Here is a 22,706-nt window from a genome sequence, read left to right on the forward strand (position 1 = left end):
TAGCAGACTTTCTATCCATTCTATATGGGGGCATTTTTATAAAAATAAAAAAATATTTTTTTCTTTACTTTACATAACCGCTCTGCTGCCATAAGTCTTTGACTCCAACCATACCAGCTAATGAAGGTTGACTTGGTTTAGTTTCCAACTAAACTTTGGTTTTGGTTTATCTTCAGTTTTTGGTTTTTCTTCTTCTATCGGTTTTTCGTCACTTTTCGGTTTCTCTGACTTTACTTCACTTGCAGGAACAGTTGTGTCGTCAACATCTTCATAAATATCATATGCCATTTGTTTTTGTTTTCCTTTCAACTTTTTGTGTTTGTTGTAAAGTTTAGAATATTTCGACTCTAAGTCAATGAGATGTTCTATAATGAACTGTTGGTCAGTGAAGTAAACTTTTCCATCTGTTGTCTCGAAAGCTCCTTCAGACTTCAATATTTTATTTGTGAGAGTCTGTTTCTTTTTTGAGATACTAGCCGTTCCATTTTTATGAAAAAGTGACTTTGTAGTTAGGGTTTGTATTTTCCAGACCTGGCACTTTCTATTATTGAATTTTTCTCTTCATCTGTAAGTTCTTTGACAGGTTTTGACAATGGTTCTGAACTTTTTGTTTGTGGTGTCAATCTACCGTTTCAACTTCTTCGGTCATTTCATCTCAGTAAAAATTTTAGTTTGGTTTGTTTTCAACTGGTTGTTGTTGTTTTTTAAGTCGGTCTAAAACTTCCTGAGGTATAGGAAGAACTTGACAAACACGTGGTGTAACTGCTGGAAGCCGACAAATCCATCTTGAACCCATTTGTCTCAATGCTGTATTGTTCATTTCATCTCAGTAAAAAACTTTACATTCCCCACGTTTGAGGCGGTTGAGGTTGGTTATTGTTTACCCATTGTTGTGCATGGTTATATCCTCTGTTAAAGAATCTTTCACCTTGGTCCATATAGTGTCCTGCTTGGTTATAGTAGTCATTTGCTTTGTTATAATAGTTTCCTGCTTGTCTTCCTACATTGTCCATCCATCCTTGAACTTTTCCTCTTGTTTCAGGATTTGGAATAAGATTTGTTGCATCTCGTGCTACATCCCAACCTTTCTGTACAGTTTGTATAATAGGTTGTGCTTTCTCTTTAAGTATACCTAATGTACTCAAAATCTTCCTTCCAACTCCAAATACACCTCTGGCTATTGTTCCCACTGCGGGCAAAAATCTGGATGCAACTCCTGCTAATGCGCCAAATAAACCCATTTCTTATGGGTTAAAAAAATGACGAATCCAAACAAGGACCCCTATGTTTCTAAGGCGACAAAGAAAGCACTCATGGTAAAAATCTTTAGTTCAACACCAAATGCTTGGTTTATGGATATCTTGGAAAACATTCCGAGAGTTAGAACAGATGGACCACCATACTGGCTAATATTTGTCGGTCAAAACACAAGATACTGTGAAGCCATACCATTATGGTCCAAAAATATTTTAGATGTGAAAACTGCTTTGACAATATTCGTTGACAAATACCATCCAACAAAACTGACATCTGACTGTGAAAGTTCTTTCAAATCAGATGATGTAAAAAACTATCTGCGTTCAAAAAATGTAAACCAATATTTCATTGTCGACCAAAACCATTCTGCTCTTGGTGTCATTGACGGTTGTATAAAAATGTTAAGAGACTTAAACAACCACAAGGTGGTGAAGCAAATGAAATGTCATATGACGACAAATATAGACACTTCTCCATGGCAAAGATGAGACAAGTTTTAAATATTTACAATAGCCGTAAACAAAAAGGTTTGGGAAACCACTCCCCCGAAGAAATGAAAAACAACCCTGACTTAGAGAAAGACTATATATTTAATAATTTAGTCAAAAGAGACAAACAAGAAAGAATGCCGGGCTTCAAACTTCAGAAAGGTGACAAAGTAAAAATAGAAATACCTAAACGCGACCCATATGAAAATACTATTGACTATGACAACAATGGGAACTCGACAGGTACTCACATTCGTGTTCGTAAAAATAGAAGAAAGTATACAAGAGAATATTATGAAGTTTTAGGCAAACATGGCAAAATGTACACACTGCAAGCAGAAGATAAAACTACTATTGCCAGACCTCGTTTCAAACTTATCAAAGTTCAAGGTGGTATACTTTCAAAGACAGTTCCTAACAAATATAAGACAACTCCTGACGAATATGCTAAAGAAGTTGAAAATGACGACTAAGCATTTCTATACCATGCGTAAACTGTCATGTAAGGTGGCATGTATTCTTTACTTTGTCCCGTTGTTTGCGTATATCCCGAAACGCGATGTGTATGGTTTCCATCTCCCTGAGTGTTACCCCAGAAACAATTTATAGCAAACTGAACGTCGTCTTTAACATCATATCCTTTACCTTTTTTCATTGCTGACCAATCCCAAAATTTATGCTTATGCCAACCTGCTTGAGATGTACTTAAATCTATGTAGTGACTATGTGCAGGTAAATTTTCACCTGAAATTGTTTTACTTCCACCTGTTTCCTTTGAAGAGTTTGCACAATACAAAAACCTGTCGACTATTTGAGTCCAAGTTCCAAAACCAAGTACTACTTCTGGTCTGGTAGAGTTCATTGACGTATAAATAGAGCCTATAGGATATAATGTTTGAAGCATTTCTGTCTTTAATGTTTGAAGCTCTGTTTTGTCTGCTTTCTTGTCATATAAATCTTGAGCAGTGAATTTAATATTATGTTCATCCTTCATGACATAAACATCTTTACATCTAATGTTTCTCATCGTCGTTATGTCGTCATCCGATGTTAAACCTTGTGGAAAGTTAGGAGGTTTACAATATAATACATCCCCACCAGTTTCTTCAACCGTTCCTTCAATACTTTCTATAGCAACAGTTGTAAAACTTGTATGTGTATGAGTCTTATTTGCTTTCTTCTCTAACTCATCGTTAACATAAGTTTTATCTGCTTTAAGGTCTAAACATCCTGAAACCCATCCTGTATCGGCTTTAGTTTTTAAAATCTTCGATGTCCATTCATGGTACCAGTCAACCCTTTCTTTCATTTCGTTATCTTTTTCATCCACATATTCCTTATCTGCTTTCTTCTCTAACTTACTAGCCACATATCCCTTATCTGCTTTATTTTCAAGGCTAACGTTTAAGTCTGTTATTTCAGATATAGAATGTGTATGTCCAACGGCACTTTTCCTGTTTAAGGTTTCTTGTAAGTTTGTAATATTTGCAATGGTATGTGTATGTCCAACGGCACTTTTACTGTTTAAGGTTTCTTGTAAGTCTGTTATTTCAGATATAGAATGTGTATGAGTCTTTTTAGAATATTCGTTTTCAGCTCTCGTCACTTCACTTGACATTTTATTGTCAACATATGTTTTGTCTGCTAGTTCAGGATGAGTATGTTCTTTTGTTGCATAAGCATTGTTAGCTCTTTCTTCTTCTTTTGCTATTGCATCGTCTACATATTCTTTGTCAGCTTTGTTGTCAACATCTGCTTTCAAAAGAAGTTCATTTATAGGTTTCTCGTTTAAAGTTCCTTTTGTTGGATTTATACAGACAGTATGGTTCTTATTGTCTTGAAATAGAAACTCATCTGTCATTGGGTTTAATGTCAGTTTTAAGTTTCCTTCTTTCAATGACTCAGATATCTTAGAATAGTTTGAAAAGTTTGTTGTGTTCTTATTTAGAGCTTGCATAATGAGTTGTCGGTTGTGTTGTATTTCTCTTATGGAAGCAATATCTTTCGACATTTTTATTCTAGATAAAATATGCTTTCAATAGAAAAAGAAAATTCAAGAGTTGCTACAACTAAACCATTAGATGAACTTTTTACTAATGTCGGTCAAAAGTTTGAGACAGAGACCGTAAAGCATGAAGGCTATCGTTTTGACTACCCATTAAGATGGCTAAGAGACCCATCTGTCACAAAAGCTATTGGCTTTCGTAGAATGAAGTTCATTTCAGAAGCCATACATGGTTTCCCATTTACGGTCGGTTTTGAAGTTCGATACTATAACAAAGAAAAACGTATGTATGAGAAATTTGAACAGGGAAAACTTTTACAAGTTAGTTTGCTTGTAAACTTAGAAACAACTCTTCAAGCTTTTCAAAAAAAATAAACGATATCTATATCGAATATGCAAAACAGTATAACATTGACGAGGGAGAGTACCATCTCGATATTATTTATGACAGGAAAAATGCAACTGTTAAAATCAATAGAATAGAAGACCTTGGAGAAAACGTTTATATTTCTACAAAATATAACAACTTGGCATGGTATAGATTTATGAGGATGTTAAATCAGCCTGCAGCATATCCAGTACACCCAGACTTTTATGAAGTCGAAAACCCTAATGGAACATATGAAAATGTTTTCGACCAAGATGCTATTATTGTTCATGCTTCATTTTCTGGCGCCCAAAACTCTTTCTTATGCTTGGCAAATGACTTTTACGAAAAACCTACAAAGTTATACGAACCACCAAGTGGAAGTATTTCAGACTTTCAAGTATGGTTTACTACAGATGGAAGAAAAAGAATAATTCCATTATACCATGCGTTTTACTTAGAACTTAGTTTCATATACAACTACTATCGAACGGTAAAAATATAATTTTTTAATACGGTTGAGGTGTTGGATTTGGTTGCCAACTAGACTGTGGTGCAGGTTCAGGCTGTTGTATAACAGGAGCTTGTTCTTCTGGTTCAGGGTCTTTAGGTATAATACCAACAAACTGACCTACTCTTTTACCAATATTTTTGACTCCGTTCCAAATTCCTCTTCCTACGGTTTTTATTCCATTCCATATACCTCTTCCAACTCTTCTGAAGAAGTTTCCAATACTACTGAAGAAACCCATTTTACTATATGTAAAAATCTAATGTCCACCTAGTCTCTTACGTTTCCTGTTGAGTTCCATAGCATTCTTTAACTGGAGCTCATACATTCTGTTTCTCCTCTGGTAGAAAACATATTCTGGGTCAACTCCTGTGTTCGCGTCATCTGCATAAAGTTGTTTATATCCCACTTCAGGGTTTGTATAAAACTCTTTCCATCTCATATTTGCATACCATGGTGGCAAACCTAACGCAGCGTCATTTGACATGGCAGTTTGCATTTGTACATCTGTTGGCACTTGACCATAGTTTGCCATTGCAGTTTGTATTCTAACTTCATTTGGAATATTCTCTGGGTTTGGTTGTCCAGGTTGCTGTGCATTCGCTAAGTTCTGTGCGTCCATTTAATATTAGATATAAATATCTCTTACGAGTACATATACTGAACATTTGCAGGCATTGGTTCATCTTCATATTCTCTGTACTTTTCTGCCACGTCAAAGAAATAAATGACACAATGGAAAAAACCTAAAACAAGTAGTCCTATTTCAAACCACATTTACTTACTAATAAAATTTCTTTGTTATGACACTTTCTCCGGTTTATAGGACCTCTCTCATATTCTATCTTGTCATATCTAAACTCATAGTCATGTATGTCCTCTAACCATCTCATAACGGTTTCCAAACCACTTTTATCGGATGTAAAGTAAAAGCATGGATGGTTATGTAAAACGTCTAAAGTTTCTAAAGAGTCTCTCAAAGTCCAGTCTACTTGGTATTGAAAATCCCATGTGTTATAGAACGGCGGGTCCACTATAAAGAAAACATTTTCCTTGTCTTTATATTTTTCATACAACTCTGTCCAATGACATCTCACAAACTCTATACCCTCAATATATTTTTCTATGTCCTCTTTGAAAACATTTGTATAGTTAAGATATAAAACTTTTGACATAAGTGTTTCAATGTCATGAACTCTTATAGAACCACTATATAATAGTCTAGCAGATATACTATCCCAGTCAATATATTCTGCTTTTTTCAAAACCTCTCTCACAATATTTTTGTTATCTAATGGTATACGTTCCATCTTACCTATAGGTATCTTTTCTTTTAACTCTTTCAATATATTGTTTGTATCTGGTATATGTTTGAGACGGTCCATATAGTTGTCGAAGTCATTGCATATAATCTTTGAGTCTGGGAATATTGTATGACATAAATGGGATATATAGAAACTTCCACCGAACAAATCTACAAATGTTAGACCATTCGGTAGTTTCTTAAGTTCTCTCAATATAATATCTTTACATCTACTCTTATTTCCAAAGAACGGTAACGGTGGTTTTGTAAAATTCATTTATATATAATAATAAAAATGTTTTTACCCGAAAAGTGACAGAAAAGTGACAAAACATGAAAACATATATAATTTGTGAAAAGTGAAACAAAAAGTGACATTTTTAAAAGTGACATCATTAATATGATGTAAATAACAACGGTTTTGGTTTTGTCACCGGCTGGTCGGCTGGGGTTCGGTCCTCCTCTTGGGTCTTGGGCAAAATTTCTTAGGGCTAGAAGGGGCGCAGCCCCTGGAAGCCCCACATACCTGACCTAATATTATATAAAAAGTCTCTTTAATATCTATATTTCATATTTTTATCGATTTTTAAAGTTTTTGCGAAAAGTATTCAATTATTTTTGCTATTTTGTCGGGTAAATGTCAGATTTGCGACATTTTCTGATATGATATTCAGATTCTACGTTGATAATAATGCTTATAGAACCCTCTTGCTATTGTGTCAAAATTGCGAAACCGATAGCAAAAATATCTCGCAATATTAAAATTGAGATATTGAGTGAATTATGCATTATAGAGATTAAAAATCTGATTTGTGAAAACATCTCATCAGTTTCTAGCTAATTCAAAAATCTTTACTATTTTATTCGATTAAAATGAAAAGGGAATAGTTTCATTATGCTTTAAATGACAGCCTTATAATATAATCATAGTTTTCGCTCAATATGCAGCATTTTTTTTTCGAAATCTATGGTCAATGTCCTAAATACTGATTGCTTTGCATTCATATCTCTTACATTTTTATACCCACATCACTATTCATTGCTATTCCTATCTTTTTCATTTTTGTTTGTTTCTCATAATTTCTCAAAAAACATGATAACTTGATATTTGTAGATATCATACTTTATAACGTAAATAAGAACTTGACCCATTAAGAAAAGCAGTAATGAAAAGAAAATCTGAAATTCATAAAAATTACAAGTTTCTGATGACAATTAGCTTAATTAAACCAGGTACAAGATTATATAATTGTATTTTCTATCCAATTATCCATATAATATCTTATCCAGAAAAAATAACTTGATCAATACCAAATGATTTTTTAACTAGTAAATAAAGTATTTTCTTTACACACACATTGTATATCATAGTTTTTTTTTTGGTTTCGCAAAACATCCAAAAACAAATATGCTATAAAAGTGACAATTTTAGCAAAACGAAACCCTTATTTTATTTATATTTTTATAGTTTTTTTTAAGAAAAAATATTGTTAGGGTTTTATGGATTTTCAATTAATATACAAGATAATTCATGAATGTATATATTTCCAAGTTTTTAAGGATGCAACACTTTATATTTGTAAACTGTCAAAAGTGAAGTCACGCTATTTTTCATGCATTACACATCGGTCTTTTTTTTAATACTAAACGTTTTTTTTCCCTGTCACTTTTAGCTAAAATTTGGGTTTGCCGTATTGTGAGCTTTACAAAATTTGCAAGACAAATCTTGTTTCGCTCACAATCTGACTTGTGAATTTCATATTATGAGCCAAATTGAAAACTGTTTCTCACTCCATTCAATTTTTCTGTTTCTTTCAATTTTTGTGACAGAAAATAATCGTTCATTGATTGAAACAAGACATCTGACTTATTCTGTAATATAAAAATATTGTGAATATTTTTCAAAAAAATCACTTTTGTATTTGGATGAGAGCAATGTCACCCTCGATGAATAGAAATTCGATTCTTATTATGATTTTAGGTCTTTTGGCACCTGGTAGGGTTGTACAAACTGGCACAATTTTGCGGGCCGCCTGCCAGGAGCTGGCACGCGGCCAAAATCAAAAAAGTGGCCAAAAATCGGGCCTCGTGGCGTGGAAAGGGTGGAGCCCAAAGGGCGACATCCTTTCCACGCCACTCGGCCTATGACCACAATTATATAATATGCTCATTATTATTTTTTCTTCTTTTCTCTTCTTTTTTTTCTTTTTCTCTTTTCTTTCTTCTTTTTCCCTTTTCCCTTCCTTTTTTTCTAGTTTTGGAAAGGAAAAAGTAAAAAATTTAATAATTAATTTTATTACTATGAAAATATACTTTTTAGCTTATATTGTAAGTTGTGAGAGTTTTAAGTGATGGAAGATATAAATCAAATTTGAAATTCAACAAATCTTGTTATGATTAAGTTGAATATTGTACTCTAATTAAGAGTTTTCAGTTATGAACTCAGGTATTATATAATAAAAGTATAACTCCAGATAATAAAGAGGTTTTTAAAATGTAGATCTGAAAATCAAACTACCATGTTTGATATGATTAAGTTGAATAATGTTATTTTATTAAATGGTTCAAATCTGTGAAATCGGCAATTACAAATTAAAGGCGTAGTTCAAAAAATTAAAGAGATTTTAAAAATTTAATATCAGAATTAAACTAAAAAAAGGATTTAGTTATTTCAGTAATTATCAGAAAAGGTTAAAAAGATAGGGTAAGTAATGAGACTTGAGTGAGATGTGAGAAATCATATGTAAATAATTAGATATCTGATGAGTAAGGTAGTAATGAGAGTTAAGATCTGGTTAGTAAGGTAGTAATGAGAGTTAAGATCTGGTTAGTAAGGTAGTAATGAGAGTTAAGATCTGATGAGTAAGGTAGTAATGAGAGTTAAGATCTGGTTAGTAAGGTAGTAATGAGAGATCTGCGGGCAGTAATGATACATCTATGAGTACATAACTAAAACCTGAGTTCTATGAGCGAAATCTGAGAGCTAAAAGCCGAGAGATCTAAGGTAAGTAATGAGAGAAGAGAATTTGAAATTTTACAAAATACGTTTACTCATACAAAATAATTCGCATTCTTTTATAACGAATCTCAATGCCAATTAATACATAAAACAGATTTTAGCAATCAATTGCAAGATTTAGAAAGATTTTATTTATAATCTCAGCCAAATTAACAAATATTTTATTGATTTCGTAAAAAATAGCAATAAAACATAAAAATATGACATTCTATTTTTCCAAAAAAATTTCAAAAATCATTTTTTAACATGAAATTTATATTTTTTAATTTTTTTTAAATTTTGAATTTTTTTTTGGAATTTTCAACCATGTCAAAAGTCGGGATCTACAAATGTATTCTCTTTGACATAGGATAAAAACATCCTTTCTTATAATTTCATTGTAAAATAAAATTTTCTTAAATTTATTGAATCCAAACTCAACTTTGCAACATTTTATTATCATAAAAACTAAGAAACATCAGGTAAACTTCAATTTGGAGAGCTTAAAATCATATCTAAATTGAAAAATAAGGGGAAAAAATTGTAAAAAAAATCTCATTAGATGGGGCAAAAAGTGACTTTTTTAATGTGTTTTTTAAAAAAGTCGTGCCAGCTGGCCAAAATAGGTGTGCCAGCAGGCGTGCCAGTTTGTACAACCCTAGCACATGGGATGATACTTGTTTTATTGTTATTGGTCTCTGATATCGATTTTTCAGGTTATATGTTATCCTCTAACTCATCAATGTATGACATTCCAAAAGATATACCAAGAGAAGCCATTGAAAATCCATCAAAAACATTTTATTTTCCAATTATTTCAGACACTAAAACAAATCTGCTTTATGACAGAAGTTTTCCGAGAATTCCAGCCGATAAAGAAAAGGCCGAAGCTGTTAAAGAAGCTTTTATGCATGCATGGACTCCTTATAGGAAGTATTGTTGGGGACAAGATGAATTTGTTCCTCATTCAAGAAGTTGCTCCAACACATTACATGCAGGACTAACGATTGTTGATTCCCTTTCAACATTATATATTATGAATCTAACAGAAGAATTCAAAGCCGCTCGTGATTATATAGCAAATGATTTTAAGCCTTCTGGATCATGGTCTTTATTTGAATTCCTCATAAGATTTGTTGGTGGCTTCGTATCAACATATCAATTGACTGGCGACGAAATATTCTTGAAAAGAGCTGTTGAATGTGCTGATGCTGTTTATCCTCTCATGGAGGGAGGAATCTTTGGAGGCGGTATTGCCTTATCTTATTTTGGTGGTAAGCTTACTGCCAGAAGAACTTCAAATGGTGGCACAAGTCTTGTTGATACTTCAACATATCAATTAGAGTTCATTGCTCTATCAATGGTAACAGGGGATCCAAAATACATTAATCTTGCTATGAAAACATACAATATTATTTGGCGAAATACAGCAGGTCATGGATTAATAAGCGACCCATACTCCTCTGGTGGCCAATTACACGTTGGAGGAGGTACAGACTCTTACTTCGAGTATATTATCAAGATCTATGTAATGACCCGTGGTTACGCGAAAATTTTCTTGAATAAATATCTAGAAATTGCAAGAGATATCAAAGAAAAGCTCATAATTCATTCAGGAAAGAGTAATTATACAGGCCTTGGTATTAGTTATGGAGGAGGCCGAGCATCTCCGAGACAAGAGCATCTTGCAACATTTGCAGGTGGAATGTTAGCTGTAGGAACGGTAAAAGATAATCCAGGTGCAGCGGAAGATCTAAAACTAGCAGATGAATTGGCCACTGGTTACTATTATTCATATGCATCAACGCAAACAGGTGTTGGACCAGAATTCATGGATTTCGTTCAATCTAAAGACCGAGACTTCAGAGCCAGTGATCCTACTTACAAACTTAGACCAGAATCTGTCGAATCTGAATGTGTAATGTTCAGATTCACCGGATTGCCTAAATTTAGAGATTATTCATGGAAGATGTTCCAAGCAATTAACACGTACGCAAGGAAGGAAAATGGTTTTGCTTGGATCCATAACGTTGAATCAAAGGATAAATACTCAAGTACAGCGCAAGACTCTTATTTCCTTGCTGAGACTTTGAAATACCTGTACTTAACCTTCAGTGATACAAGTTTAATTTCTCCAGCAGAATGGGTATTTAATACTGAAGGGCATCCACTCAAAATATTCACAGATGAAGAAGCCAAGAAGTGGGCACCATTTTTGACTGGTTCTTCAATCAAATCAATTCTTAACTCTTATATCAATCATTAATATTAAATAAAACATCTATGATGTAAAATTAATAAACTTATTCCTGGAATTAGAAACAATGAGCAATTGCATTTGTGGCAAAAATAGATGTCTCCAATATCTTGTAATCCGAGGAAAATCCCAAATTTAAAATATTCTTCCTATTCCAAGATCTTCCAAGATTGAGTTTCCATTTGATATTAATGGATCTAACATATACATAGCTCATTTGAAAAAATCTTCAAAATATTACATTTTTCTTAATGATATTCGTTTTCATCTTCATTGTTCATCCGATAATTCTAAGCATTATTTCTTTTAATAGTAGAATAATTTGGTCTCTCGGATCTTTGAGTTCTGACGTTTTTGTTTATAAATGCAAAAAAAATTAAAAAGTTAACTTTAGAAGAAGCATAACTTTTATGAGACACATCATTATAAAAATTTCTGCACATGCTTAGGTTATTAAATTAGTAAAAAATACTCTCGATTGTTTGTCCAATCTGGACAATAAAAAAATATGTCACTTTTTAGGTCAAAGCACTTTTTTCCCATTGAGTGCCCATATAAAGGATTTTATGTGTAGTCATCTTGATATTGTATCATATTGACCAAGGTGACTAAATGGTGGTTGTTAAATGATCCTTGTGTTCAAAAATTAAGAGGTTGTCAAATTAGAGTTGTTACAACTTCTTTTAAGGGTTGGAAAAAGAACAATGAAAGACAAATAATAGAATGTTATTTTTTCGCTATCTATTTGATATTGTTATAATATAATCATGTTTCATTCAAAAAAAATTTTTTTAATGGAGAAAGAATTCAAAGTTCCTCCAATTAAAAGGATGAATTTTCTTGAGAAATATAGAGATTTCATAGAAACTTATGAGAAACTCTACCAAATGAAAGCAGATGAATCTATTGAAGTCATATTTAATTGTATCAATTTGGTTTTAATTAACAAGTACAAAATTCCACCAAGACAAATCATCTTTAGCATAATTCGTGCAATTCACTACAATTATCGATGCATGGAACAATATGTTATAATTCTTAACAAAATCGTTTCAAAATATTCTTTAATTTGCAAATATTTACTCAATGACATAATAGAAAACAAGGATCTAGGAAAAATTATGATACAGAATCCAAAGAAAGTTGTTCAAAGTAACCAATTTTATTTTGATGAAAATTCATTTTCAAAGGAAAATGAAATTGATTATATAATTATGCACGATCAAATTGATAAATTCAGGGAGTATTCAGTCGAAAAAACCCTAAATGATGTTTTGATAAAAATTCATACTAATTCTTCAGTTTCACTTATTGAAGCTTGCTGCTATTATGGATCAGTGAACATTTTCTATTTTCTTATTTCAAATACGAAATCTAAAATCACTAAAGATTGTCTTCATTATTCTATTATTGGAGGGAATACTGACATTATCAATGAATGTTTGAAGAATAACAAAATTGCTGAATATTATTTGAATGAAATAGTTTCATGTCATAATAATAAACTCCTTGAATATATATTCAACGATAAAATTTTTCAACCAAAAAAAATTTAAATATACTACAATCATCAACTCGCAAAACCTAACTGCAGTTTACCTTTTGTACAAAAAAGATAGAAGAACGATTATTCCATTTTGTGCAGCTTTTCCGCAGACAATTGACATTCTTGGGAATGAGACAAAAAACATTTCTTATTGTCATGTTGATGATCAATTAATGAAATACTCTGCGATGTATAATACATTTGAAATTGCAGAATTTCTTATTTCACATGGAATCAAAATTCAAGGAAATGATGAAACCAAAGTAACTTACAATGTTTTATTTTCTCAAAGAATTCATATCAATAAAAGTGATAAAGAATTAATGACTGCACTTCATTTAGCTGCAGAAAATAATAGCAAAGAAACTGCCAAAGTTCTCATTTCACATGGAATTGATATAAATGAAAGAGATAAATTGTTAATGACTGCCCTTCATTTCGCCGCAAAAAATAATTGCAAAGAAACAGTAGAATTTCTTATTACTAATGGTATTGATATCAATGCAAGAGATAAATTCAATAGAACTGCTCTTCATTGTGCAGTTGAAAATAATTTCACAGAAATCGCAAAAATTCTAATTTTGCATGGTATCGATATAAATGTAAGAGATAATCTATCAAGTTCTGCCCTTTATTATGCAGTGAATAATAATAACATAGAAATGGCAAAAGTTCTTATTGCCCATGGTGCAGATATCAATATAAATGATCACTTTGGACGGCCGATTCTTCACAACAGAATTATTAATGGTAGTAAAGAAATGATTGAATTTCTAATCTCTCATAATGCGGATATTAACGCAATAGATAAATATGGGAAGACAGCACTCCATATTGCTGTAAAGATAAACCGCTTAGAAATTGTAGATATTCTTATTTCGCATGGAGCAGATCTAACAATAAAAGATAAGAATGGAAATACTCCCCTTATTCAAGCAGAACAGTTTTATAGGAAAAAAATAAAGGAATTTCTAATTTCTCATGGTGCTTCTTCATGATTTAATAAAAAGTATAGTATTAACATATTCAAAAGACGATACGTATACAAATCCTAAAAATTTTTACTAAAAAAAATCGAATTTTTTTTCCCACCACATTATGATTCCTGTTGGAATAGATTTAGGCACAAGTAACTCAGTTTGCGCTTATTTCATTGGAAAACGTTCTGACAGGGTTCAATTTGGAGGAGATTATTACCTTCCTTCTTTAGTATGTATCGAAAAAGACCAAAATAACAAAACTTCTTTTTCATTGGGTTCAACTATCAAAGATTATATGGTTAATCATCCAGAAAGAGTAGCATATGGATCAAAGAGACTAATTGGACGAAAATTTAATGATCCTTACGTTCAAAATTTTATCAAAACTTGTCCTTATGAAATTATCAATAAAAACGATAGGCCAGCATACGTAATTGAAGGAAATACATACGATCCAGAAACTATTTCTGCTCAAATTCTATTAGAAATTAAAAATCAATTCAAGAAAACGACAGGAAACGAAATGAAATCAGTTGTTATTACAATCCCAGCTTTATTCAGTCCTAACCAGCGTGAATGTACTAAAACTGCAGCTGAACTTGCAGGATTAGATGTAATTCAATTTATCAGCGAGCCAACAGCCGCAGCTATTGCATACAAAGATACAATCAAAGATCAAGGGGTTACAGGTAAGCAGACCGTGTTAATCTTTGATTTTGGTGCAGGAACGTTAGATGTTTCAATTGTCGCGTTTGAAAACGACGATTGCAACATTATTGCGGTCGAAGGCAACGTAAACCTTGGTGGCAAAGATTTAGACAAGGCATTATACGATTTTGTTGTTCGAGATGAACAAAAAACTCATCCGAACTTCAGATTCGATCCAAAATCGAAAGAATGTGCAAATTTACTTGAGGCATGCGAAAAATGTAAGATTAATTTGTCTACAATGAAAAGTTCCGAAATTATTATTCCGAATTTTTACAAAAACGGGGATTTACAGAAGATGATTCGCAGAATTAAATTCGAGAGCCTCATAGAAGATAAGATCCAAGCCTGTATCGAATCTCTCGACAAAGCTCTCCAAAAAGCCAAATTATCTAAAGACCAAATAACAGCGGTTATACCAATTGGCGGTTCATGTAACATCCCTGCTGTCCAAACAGCACTTGAAGACTATTTTGATGGCAAAACTTGCATTGTTATGGCAGATTCTTGTGGATACAGTGTTGCACAAGGCGCAATGCTTCTTTGCAAGGGATTATTAGAGAATACTACTAAGTTTACTAATAATATTTCCCGAACACGTCGACAAATGGGAAAATCATCAGATCATCGTGGAGAAATCGAACTTATCAAAGATATTTTACCAATGCCGTTTGGTATTCGCATTGACAAAGATAAGTTCTTCCCGTATTTCTCACCAGGAACAAGTTTGCCGAGTGAAATTCAATATCCTTTCAAAATTGAAGCGAAAAGAAGCCTGAAACTTGAAATATTCCAAGGAGAAGACTTAGAACATTGCAGCAATAACGATTTGATTGCTCAAACTAACATACAAAACATTCCATCAAATATTGATTCCCTTTGGGTCAAATTGAAACTTGATGTCAATGGTGTCATGACTGTTTATGTTTGTGACAACACGGGAACAATGGAAAGAGAGCAGAAACTTGATGCTTTGATACAACTCTCCGAAAATGATTTCAGAAATGCGAAAAAGATATTGGATTCAACAGAACAAATTTCTAGAATGAGAGATGATTTCGACACAAGAATTGATAATTTGTCTCATGAAGTATCACGAATGAAGAGGAAATCAACAGATAAAAGAAAGTTTTCTAATCTAGAAGATAGTATTGATGAACTACTGCAGGAAAGAGAAGACATGCAAGATAAAATGAATGATACAAATGAAATTGCTAAATTAATCAACAAACTGCAGAAACTTGAAAGAGAATTCCAAATATTGTCTAAAAACTAATATTGTTCTAAATAAAAATTTTGTTTATATTTAGTATTATATATTAATTGAGCACTATACACTTTCTGATGTACTCCTGCAAATCATACTAGGATATATAGTTATTTATAATAACTTTTTCCAGACCAAAAATATTAACTTTTTTACTTAGAAAATTGGGATATGAAGCTTGGAAGTCAAAAAATTTGAGGGAATGTCAGAAAGTGGTAAGTACTCTATTAAGAGATCATTATCTTAGTTTATAACTATTCAATTTTTATCACTTAATGCTATTTTCCCTAAGATAGAACATTTTGAGATTTATGTTCCAATTCCTAAGGTGAAAAGTTCATATTATTTGCAGGTCAAAACTTAATATAAGTATAAATGCAATAATCTTTAAAATTTTAGAATTGTTTTCTTCATGTAAAGATTTATATTATTAGAGTCGTAATTAGGATGTCGCTTGAGGGACAATTGGGGACCTGACCAAATAAATAATATTACTCATAATTCATTAAATTAATTTCGTTTATTTTTGATAAACTTTGCCTGAAAAATCAAATACATCCAGGCGTAAATGATCATTTTTGTCACAGTTTTTGCCTGTTTGTGTTAATTTGAATGATATAAATTTATCTTCTGTATTAAGTGAATATTTCCGTATTTCTCCATTAGATAGTGGTGAATTATTTATTTCATGAATTACTTTAGTTTCTCCATTAATTGTTATACCTTCAATTTTCCAACTCTGAAGACGGCAATTGAAAAAATTTCCTCCCGGCGGATTTGTTCGTACAATATATTCAGTAGGTTGAATTGAATAGTTTTGCTTTAATTTCCACTGAACCCATGAATTTGGCTCATTATTAGATTCGAAACAAGTATCTTTTCTATATTTGTTAATTACATCAATGGATGCATAACCTACAGATGAGGCAGACATTTCAACATTTCCACTTTCAAAATAGTTTGTTTTAATAGGAATCTCTTTACTTCTGTCCTTTGTGCTATGGTTTCTTGATCGAATTAATGAGTCTGAAAGTGAGTTTACAATATTTTGGTAATTATTTGAATTTGCTAGATCTTTGATCTTTTTAATAATGTTTTCATTACAAAATTCAAAATGAATGTTTTCGATCAATTGATAGAAATCATTGCATTCTTGTGTTAGAGAAGCGATGAAATTTGCTAATGAATCTTCGCTCTCGAGTGTAAGTTCAGCACTGCTAAATATTCCTTGAAGAATGTCAATTCCAAGTTTTTTCGAAATCATTTTAAGTTGATTAGAATCAATTTCAAAGAAATGTGATGCTATAAATTTGCAACATTCTACTACTTTATCGTTTGAACAAATGTCGAAATAAAATTCAACGATTACTATTCAAATTTGAATGCTAATAATCTTTATGAATTTGTGAGAAAACATTGAAATAATTTCAATTTACATCCATTCAATTTTACAATGTTTATTAGGAATATAGTAATATTAATTAATACTATCATCAAGTAATATTTGCGCAATTCTCTATCAATTTTCATAAAAAAATGCAATTCTATCTGTATTTGGCATTACAATTGTACAAAATTTGATACAGAAAATGGAATGGAAAATGATACCTTAATCAAATGTCCCTTTGAAAAAATTCTATTCAAATTAATTAAAAATATCAAACTGGCTGAATGAAGTGTACTATCTTATCAGGCATAGTATTTGTTGTGGCTGCCATACTATATGGTTCCAGTTATGCCTTTGTTGCTAAGGGTTTACAGTACTTTTCTGCTGGTTTATTCCAAACATTTAGAATGTACTTTGGTTTTATTTTCACGGTTGTTTTACTTGTCATAAGATATGTTACAGATAAAGATGGCTCCTACAAAGATAAAATCAAGGAACATTTTACCAACGGTATTATGCCCATCGTTTGGATGTTAATTGATGGACTTTTAAACTTAGGCACTCCACACTGCTTAATTGCTGTTGCACAAAAGTGGGTATCTTCAGCAAATGTTCAAATTATGCTTCCGATATCGACAGGTGCGGGTGCAGTTATGGCTCATTTTGTGCTTGATGATGAACCCTTCACATGGTGGACACTTTGGTCGATTTTAGCATCAATTGTTGGTGTAATATTATGTGGTGTCCCTTCCTTCAGACATGCAGAGTCAACAGGCGCAACAAAAGGTCAGATGTGTCTTGGTTACTTCTTAGTTCTTATATCTGTTATCATGTTCGGCATTGCTCCAGTATTTTACAAATGGAAATGCACCGATTCAGATGTTACTACTGGAGTTGCAATTCAACTTTTTGCATCTGTTATATGGAATGCTATTTGGATGCTTTGCTTCGATGGTCCAAAGAATATTTCCCAAATGTTAAGCGATGCTCCTGGAATTGCATGGTTATATCCGGTTTTAGTTGGTGTTTTAGTTTCAGGTGTTGCTGTCCAATGTCTTCTTTACTTGGTTTCGACATTGGGATCTTTTGGCACAAATTTAGTCCCATTTGGTCAATTAATTGTAGGTGTTATCGTAGGAGTCACATTTCTCCATGAATGGTCAGCTTATCAGAAATGGGAGATCGGAATATGCTGCGTTGGTATCCTATTTATAATTGTTTCACTTGGATTGGGATTTGTTGAATCTAAATCTAAGGACAAGGAAGAAAAAAGTGATGAATATTCATATAGTGAAAGGAAAGAATATGAGATGCCATTAGATGAGGCAGTAACACCTTGATCCTCTGAGTCAATTCATTTCCCGTGACCTCTTTATCGATGTGTGACATCGATGAATTATAGACATTATAGATATAGTGAAAATAGAATTATTCCTATTTCCGCTTAATAAAAACAATAACGTTTACATAAGAATTAATACGTATTTCAATGTTTGGATTGCCTTCGGCCTCTATCTTAAATCTATTGTGAGTATGAAAATGATTTTGAAGATATAGGCACCCATAAATCTCTAAGTACAGTATACATTGTGCGTCGCCTGTAGCCTACAGCTACAGTCACCGACACAATGAAAAAAGTGACAGAAAACTGACACCATACGGGCGCGCATATGTACGCATATATGTGTAAAAATAAACGTTCATATGTAAACTAACCTTTATTCACTAGCAGGAGCTTTGTTGTTCGCTTCCATTAAAATGTAAACTTTACGTGTCAAAAAAATTCTGTCACGTAAACTATTTATGTTGAGATTGAGTACCAGACTCTAATATAAGTTCAACCATTATATTAGAGTCTTTAGGAATTTCATATGGTTCTTTTACATAATATTCCTTTTTTTGACCATCAGTTGATTCTTCAACTCTTTTGAATGAAAAGCGCTTATAAAACTCAAACACGAGTGCATCTTTATAACCAGTGATATCGTAAAATTTTGGTGGCACAAGCTGTTCATTCACATTACATATAAATTGTTTGTTATCATGAGCAATATTACTCAACGTTACTAAAGGCTCAAGGAGAGGATTTATTCTTATCTGATAACCGACAAATTTATATGTTGGTTTGCCCTTTCGCTCAAGGATAAACCTGATATTCGCTATAGTTATGAAAAGCTCATCAAAGTACTTATATGTTTTTTTATCTTTATCATTTTCGTCAGTGAAATCTGCTATGGTAAAACTATAATATACATGCATTCGCGAGATATATTTTTTTTCCCATAAGTCTAAAAATTTTGCTTTCGATGGAATTACTTTTTGCGTGAATGTTCTACCATGGTCATCTTCCCAAACAAGCTCTGGTTTTCTTGATGTTGTGTCTGTTTCAGTGGTTTCTAATAACGCAGTGATGAAATCCAACACATCTCCTAGGGACATGTCATATTTATAATTCAAGGCATTTTTTTCTATACTACTGTATGAAGGTAATGTTATGATTGGTGATGTACCTTTTCTTAATACATTCAATTTATTTTCATTTGAATCATAGTAACAATCAACAAATTCTCTACTTGCCTCAGTCATTTTTTCCATAAGACCTTCATTCAACTCCTGTGTAGTCATGTTGGGTTTTATGTAATATCTCATGTCAAACCTTTTTTTCACTGATTTTGATGAATCTGTCATTTCTAATGGAATAGCAAGAAACTCAAAGTCTGGATGCTCAAGACTTATCTTTCTTATCTCAAGAGCTTTTGACGCAGGATATTCAATGAAGTCTCTCGGTAATTTATATGAGACTGTATTACCACTTATCGTGCCATCATTCATAACATGTTCATAGTATAATCCATCATATTTAGACATTTTATATGTAACTAAAAGATGGAGAAAGTTATTAATCAAGTAGATAAGATTCTTCATGATGGAGCACGTAAGAATAGTAAAGAACTAAACAATGCACTCATTATGCCATTTTCTGATGATTATCCATTTTGTACTAATGGTGTTTATTTCTACTGCGGTAAGATGGGTTCAGGTAAGACATATGGTGTTATTCGTCATATAATGATAACAGACCGCTTCACTAATACTCCATATTATGACTCAATAGTTATCTCAGCAACATCAGGAACAATGGATAAAACAGCGAAGACATTTATGAGTCAAGTTAAAGCACCAGTACTGAAAAAGGATGATAAAGAACTTATGCCTTATTTAATGAAGAACGTTAAGATGAAAGCAAAGTATTACGCTATTGTTGAGTTCGTTCAAAGTAAGTTCGAAAAAATTTCAGAGGAGATGGAACACATCTTAACAAAGCATCAACTAAGGAAACCTGATGGAAAGTTTGAGTATAAGAAGATTGCAATATATGTTGTAAAGAAGTTGAACAAATATCCTTTCACAAAGTATCCCAGTAATTCTCTATTAGTGTTAGACGATTATGGTGGTCATGACTTATTGAATGACCCACGTTCACCATTAGCGAACTTCATCACTAAGGTCAGACATTATAACTATACTGTTGTCATCATGTGTCAAACATGGAGACATATATGTTTAAACATTAAGAGACTATGCACTGACTTCGTTATCTTTCAAGGTTATTCTATGAGAGACTTTCAGTCAATGATTGAACAGTCAGGAGCAACAGAAGATTGGGAAGAGTTATGGAACAAATACAAAGAGCTACCAACACCTCGTTCATATATGGAAGTTCATATAGTTGCAGGAAAGACGGACTTTAAAGAAGTTAAGCAACAAAAGATGACATTATTTTAAGAAGAAATAAATGGGTTTTGGCGATTATGTTAAAGCTGGATGGGGTATGGTGAAAAAAAATCCTGGTCTTGTAATAGGTGCTGGATTTAACATTGCTAACAAACTTTTCCCTCAAGTTGGTCAAGTCGGTGGTGTTATCGGTAGTCTTGGTGAAAGAATTGCAAAAACTACATTAGGTGAAGATAATGCATTAACGAAGAATCTTAAAGCATTCAATAAAGCTCTTGGTGGTGACTTCAGTAGAGACAAGCCTGTTGAAACACCTATAGTTCAACCTCAACAAACTATTGACAACAATAAGTATAACGCATACATTGGAGGAGCTATTTGGAACAATCATAAGCCATTAGTTCAGTCAGTACGTGTACTATCAGACATGCCATGGATTAATGCTATTAGTGGCACTATACGCAGATAATATATTTTTATGAGGTTTAAATGAGTGAACAAGAGAGGAAACTCATTGATGAACGAGTTAAGAAATGGGAGAATGAACGTCCGATAATTCGTACCATAATTAGCGATCAAAAGTTCAAGCAGCATACATTTGATTTTTTGCGCGATATATATAATGATCTTGCTTTTGATTACAATGCTAGGCAATACTTTGAGAAAGAATATGTTCAAAAAGGTCGTATTAATTTCCCAATGAGAAGAGAAGGCTTTTTGATTACATCAACATATACAGCACGTGGTAGAGACCCTTTTACAGACGCGGTTCGTAACTTTAAAGCACGTTCTTCTATTAATGATGATCCAGATTTCTACATACCTTATTTTCGTCCACCTTCGCATCCTTTACGAACCAGTGATCCTGGATATGACGCTAAACGAAGATATATAGAGACGAAATTAGCTAAATACAAGGAACCTAAGGATCCAAGGACTGGAGAAGTAAAGGAATCACATGTCAAGATAAATAAGCTTTACAAAGTAGTTGAAGAATTGGAGAAACGATCTAATGAGATTAACGCTGAGAAGAAAAAGGAAGTACCAAATATGAACAAACTAGATAAGATGATTAAGGAATATAGAGGATTGGCGAATACATCGAGCGTTCTAATAAAGGAAGTAGAAAACACGACAAAGCTGCAGAAAATGATTCATGATGAATTACTGTTAGGTGAATTTTCTATAAAACAAAGACAGAGTAACTTAATGGGTGAGGCTTATTATTTGGAGAATTGGTATAATGAGAGGTTAAAACAAATGTCGACTCCAACACCAACTCCTACACCTACTCCTACAGTAGCTCCAACACCAACTCCCACTCCTGAACCAACAGTAGCTCCAACGCCAACTCCTACAGTAGCTCCAACGCCAACTCTGACACCAACTGCTCACGCAGGTCCTCCACCAATGTCGAGTAGTCATGGTATAACATTAAATAAACCAACACCTACACCAAAAATAACTCCTGTATCACATCCTAGTACAACTAACCCAGTATCTGATTCAAATCAAGCGGAAAGATCACAGGTTCTTAAAAGAGCTAATACACCAACTGCTTCCCCTATTAGAACACCAGAGCCAACTCCAAGAATCACAAAGGCGCCAACACCTTCACCGACTGTTGAACCAACTCCAGAACCAACAGTACCTCCAACTCCATCTCCAACTCCATCACCGACACCTACAAAAGCACCTACTCCATCTCCAACTCCGACTAAAGCTCCGACACCGTCTCCAACACCAACTAAAGCTCCAACACCGTCTCCAACTCCAGCTGAACCAACTGATGCAGAATCTATTCAAAATTGGTTAGACGAAGAAAAGCGAAAAGAAAAGGCTGCAATTGATGCTGCACTAGATAAAAACACACCACCACAGACACTTGGTGGTTACA

General features: G+C 32.9%; 14 protein-coding genes and 2 pseudogenes across 16 annotated transcripts, besides 4 other annotated features; 10 read left to right on the top strand and 6 right to left on the bottom strand.

Annotated features, from left to right (window-relative positions):
* Positions 1-3,183: part of a mobile genetic element that runs on past the window's edge.
* Positions 668-820, bottom strand: TVAGG3_0784090 (uncharacterized protein; the record flags this gene model as incomplete). The annotated part of the gene is made up of 1 exon (XM_051246473.1): positions 668-820. The coding sequence occupies one exon, from the start codon at positions 818-820 to the stop codon at positions 668-670; it is 153 nt and encodes a 50-aa protein (XP_051081948.1).
* On the bottom strand, positions 929-1,241 carry TVAGG3_0784100 (uncharacterized protein; the record flags this gene model as incomplete). The annotated part of the gene is made up of 1 exon (XM_051246474.1): positions 929-1,241. A coding segment is annotated over one exon (313 nt), but the record flags the coding sequence as incomplete, so codon positions are not given.
* TVAGG3_0784110 lies at positions 1,656-2,218 on the top strand (annotated as a pseudogene). The gene has a single exon. A coding segment is annotated over exon 1 (563 nt).
* Positions 3,184-3,774: 591 nt separating the features above from the next.
* TVAGG3_0784120 lies at positions 3,775-4,622 on the top strand (annotated as a pseudogene). Its single transcript has one exon. A coding segment is annotated over exon 1 (848 nt).
* A 4-nt stretch (positions 4,623-4,626) lies between these two features.
* TVAGG3_0784130 (serine threonine-protein phosphatase family) lies at positions 4,627-4,869 on the bottom strand (the record flags this gene model as incomplete). The annotated part of the gene is made up of 1 exon (XM_051246475.1): positions 4,627-4,869. The coding sequence occupies one exon, from the start codon at positions 4,867-4,869 to the stop codon at positions 4,627-4,629; it is 243 nt and encodes an 80-aa protein (XP_051081950.1).
* Positions 4,870-4,887: 18 nt separating this feature from the next.
* TVAGG3_0784140 (uncharacterized protein) lies at positions 4,888-5,250 on the bottom strand (the record flags this gene model as incomplete). The annotated part of the gene is made up of 1 exon (XM_051246476.1): positions 4,888-5,250. The coding sequence occupies one exon, from the start codon at positions 5,248-5,250 to the stop codon at positions 4,888-4,890; it is 363 nt and encodes a 120-aa protein (XP_051081951.1).
* Positions 5,251-7,554: 2,304 nt separating this feature from the next.
* Positions 7,555-7,622: a mobile genetic element.
* A 1,888-nt stretch (positions 7,623-9,510) lies between these two features.
* Positions 9,511-11,637, top strand: TVAGG3_0784160 (glycosyl hydrolase; the record flags this gene model as incomplete). Its single annotated transcript, XM_001300625.1, has 1 exon — positions 9,651-11,195. One exon carries the CDS (start codon positions 9,651-9,653, stop codon positions 11,193-11,195), a length of 1,545 nt encoding a protein of 514 aa, XP_001300626.1.
* A 343-nt stretch (positions 11,638-11,980) lies between these two features.
* TVAGG3_0784170 (spectrin binding) lies at positions 11,981-12,742 on the top strand (the record flags this gene model as incomplete). The annotated part of the gene is made up of 1 exon (XM_001300624.1): positions 11,981-12,742. The coding sequence occupies one exon, from the start codon at positions 11,981-11,983 to the stop codon at positions 12,740-12,742; it is 762 nt and encodes a 253-aa protein (XP_001300625.1).
* A 163-nt stretch (positions 12,743-12,905) lies between these two features.
* On the top strand, positions 12,906-13,730 carry TVAGG3_0784180 (cyclin-dependent kinase inhibitor 2C-related family; the record flags this gene model as incomplete). Its single annotated transcript, XM_001300623.1, has 1 exon — positions 12,906-13,730. The coding sequence occupies one exon, from the start codon at positions 12,906-12,908 to the stop codon at positions 13,728-13,730; it is 825 nt and encodes a 274-aa protein (XP_001300624.1).
* A 99-nt stretch (positions 13,731-13,829) lies between these two features.
* On the top strand, positions 13,830-15,703 carry TVAGG3_0784190 (ATP binding; the record flags this gene model as incomplete). Its single annotated transcript, XM_001300622.1, has 1 exon — positions 13,831-15,696. One exon carries the CDS (start codon positions 13,831-13,833, stop codon positions 15,694-15,696), a length of 1,866 nt encoding a protein of 621 aa, XP_001300623.1.
* A 179-nt stretch (positions 15,704-15,882) lies between these two features.
* Positions 15,883-15,907: a mobile genetic element.
* Positions 15,908-16,207: 300 nt separating this feature from the next.
* Positions 16,208-16,951, bottom strand: TVAGG3_0784210 (nerve growth factor signaling pathway; the record flags this gene model as incomplete). The annotated part of the gene is made up of 1 exon (XM_001300621.1): positions 16,208-16,951. The coding sequence occupies one exon, from the start codon at positions 16,949-16,951 to the stop codon at positions 16,208-16,210; it is 744 nt and encodes a 247-aa protein (XP_001300622.1).
* Positions 16,952-17,358: 407 nt separating this feature from the next.
* TVAGG3_0784220 (EamA-like transporter family) lies at positions 17,359-18,414 on the top strand (the record flags this gene model as incomplete). Its single annotated transcript, XM_001300620.1, has 1 exon — positions 17,359-18,414. The coding sequence occupies one exon, from the start codon at positions 17,359-17,361 to the stop codon at positions 18,412-18,414; it is 1,056 nt and encodes a 351-aa protein (XP_001300621.1).
* A 234-nt stretch (positions 18,415-18,648) lies between these two features.
* Positions 18,649-22,611: a mobile genetic element.
* Positions 18,872-19,699, bottom strand: TVAGG3_0784240 (uncharacterized protein; the record flags this gene model as incomplete). Its single annotated transcript, XM_001300619.2, has 1 exon — positions 18,872-19,699. The coding sequence occupies one exon, from the start codon at positions 19,697-19,699 to the stop codon at positions 18,872-18,874; it is 828 nt and encodes a 275-aa protein (XP_001300620.2).
* Positions 19,961-20,297, top strand: TVAGG3_0784250 (uncharacterized protein; the record flags this gene model as incomplete). The annotated part of the gene is made up of 1 exon (XM_051246477.1): positions 19,961-20,297. A coding segment is annotated over one exon (337 nt), but the record flags the coding sequence as incomplete, so codon positions are not given.
* Positions 20,312-20,860, top strand: TVAGG3_0784260 (protein of unknown function, DUF4106 family; the record flags this gene model as incomplete). The annotated part of the gene is made up of 1 exon (XM_001300618.2): positions 20,312-20,860. The coding sequence occupies one exon, from the start codon at positions 20,312-20,314 to the stop codon at positions 20,858-20,860; it is 549 nt and encodes a 182-aa protein (XP_001300619.2).
* Positions 20,940-21,278, top strand: TVAGG3_0784270 (uncharacterized protein; the record flags this gene model as incomplete). Its single annotated transcript, XM_001300617.2, has 1 exon — positions 20,940-21,278. A coding segment is annotated over one exon (339 nt), but the record flags the coding sequence as incomplete, so codon positions are not given.
* Positions 22,612-22,706: the final 95 nt, after the last annotated feature.

The sequence above is a fragment of the Trichomonas vaginalis genome, chromosome VI (assembly GCF_026262505.1).
Source record: "Trichomonas vaginalis G3 chromosome VI, whole genome shotgun sequence".
Taxonomy (NCBI): domain Eukaryota; phylum Parabasalia; order Trichomonadida; family Trichomonadidae; genus Trichomonas; species Trichomonas vaginalis.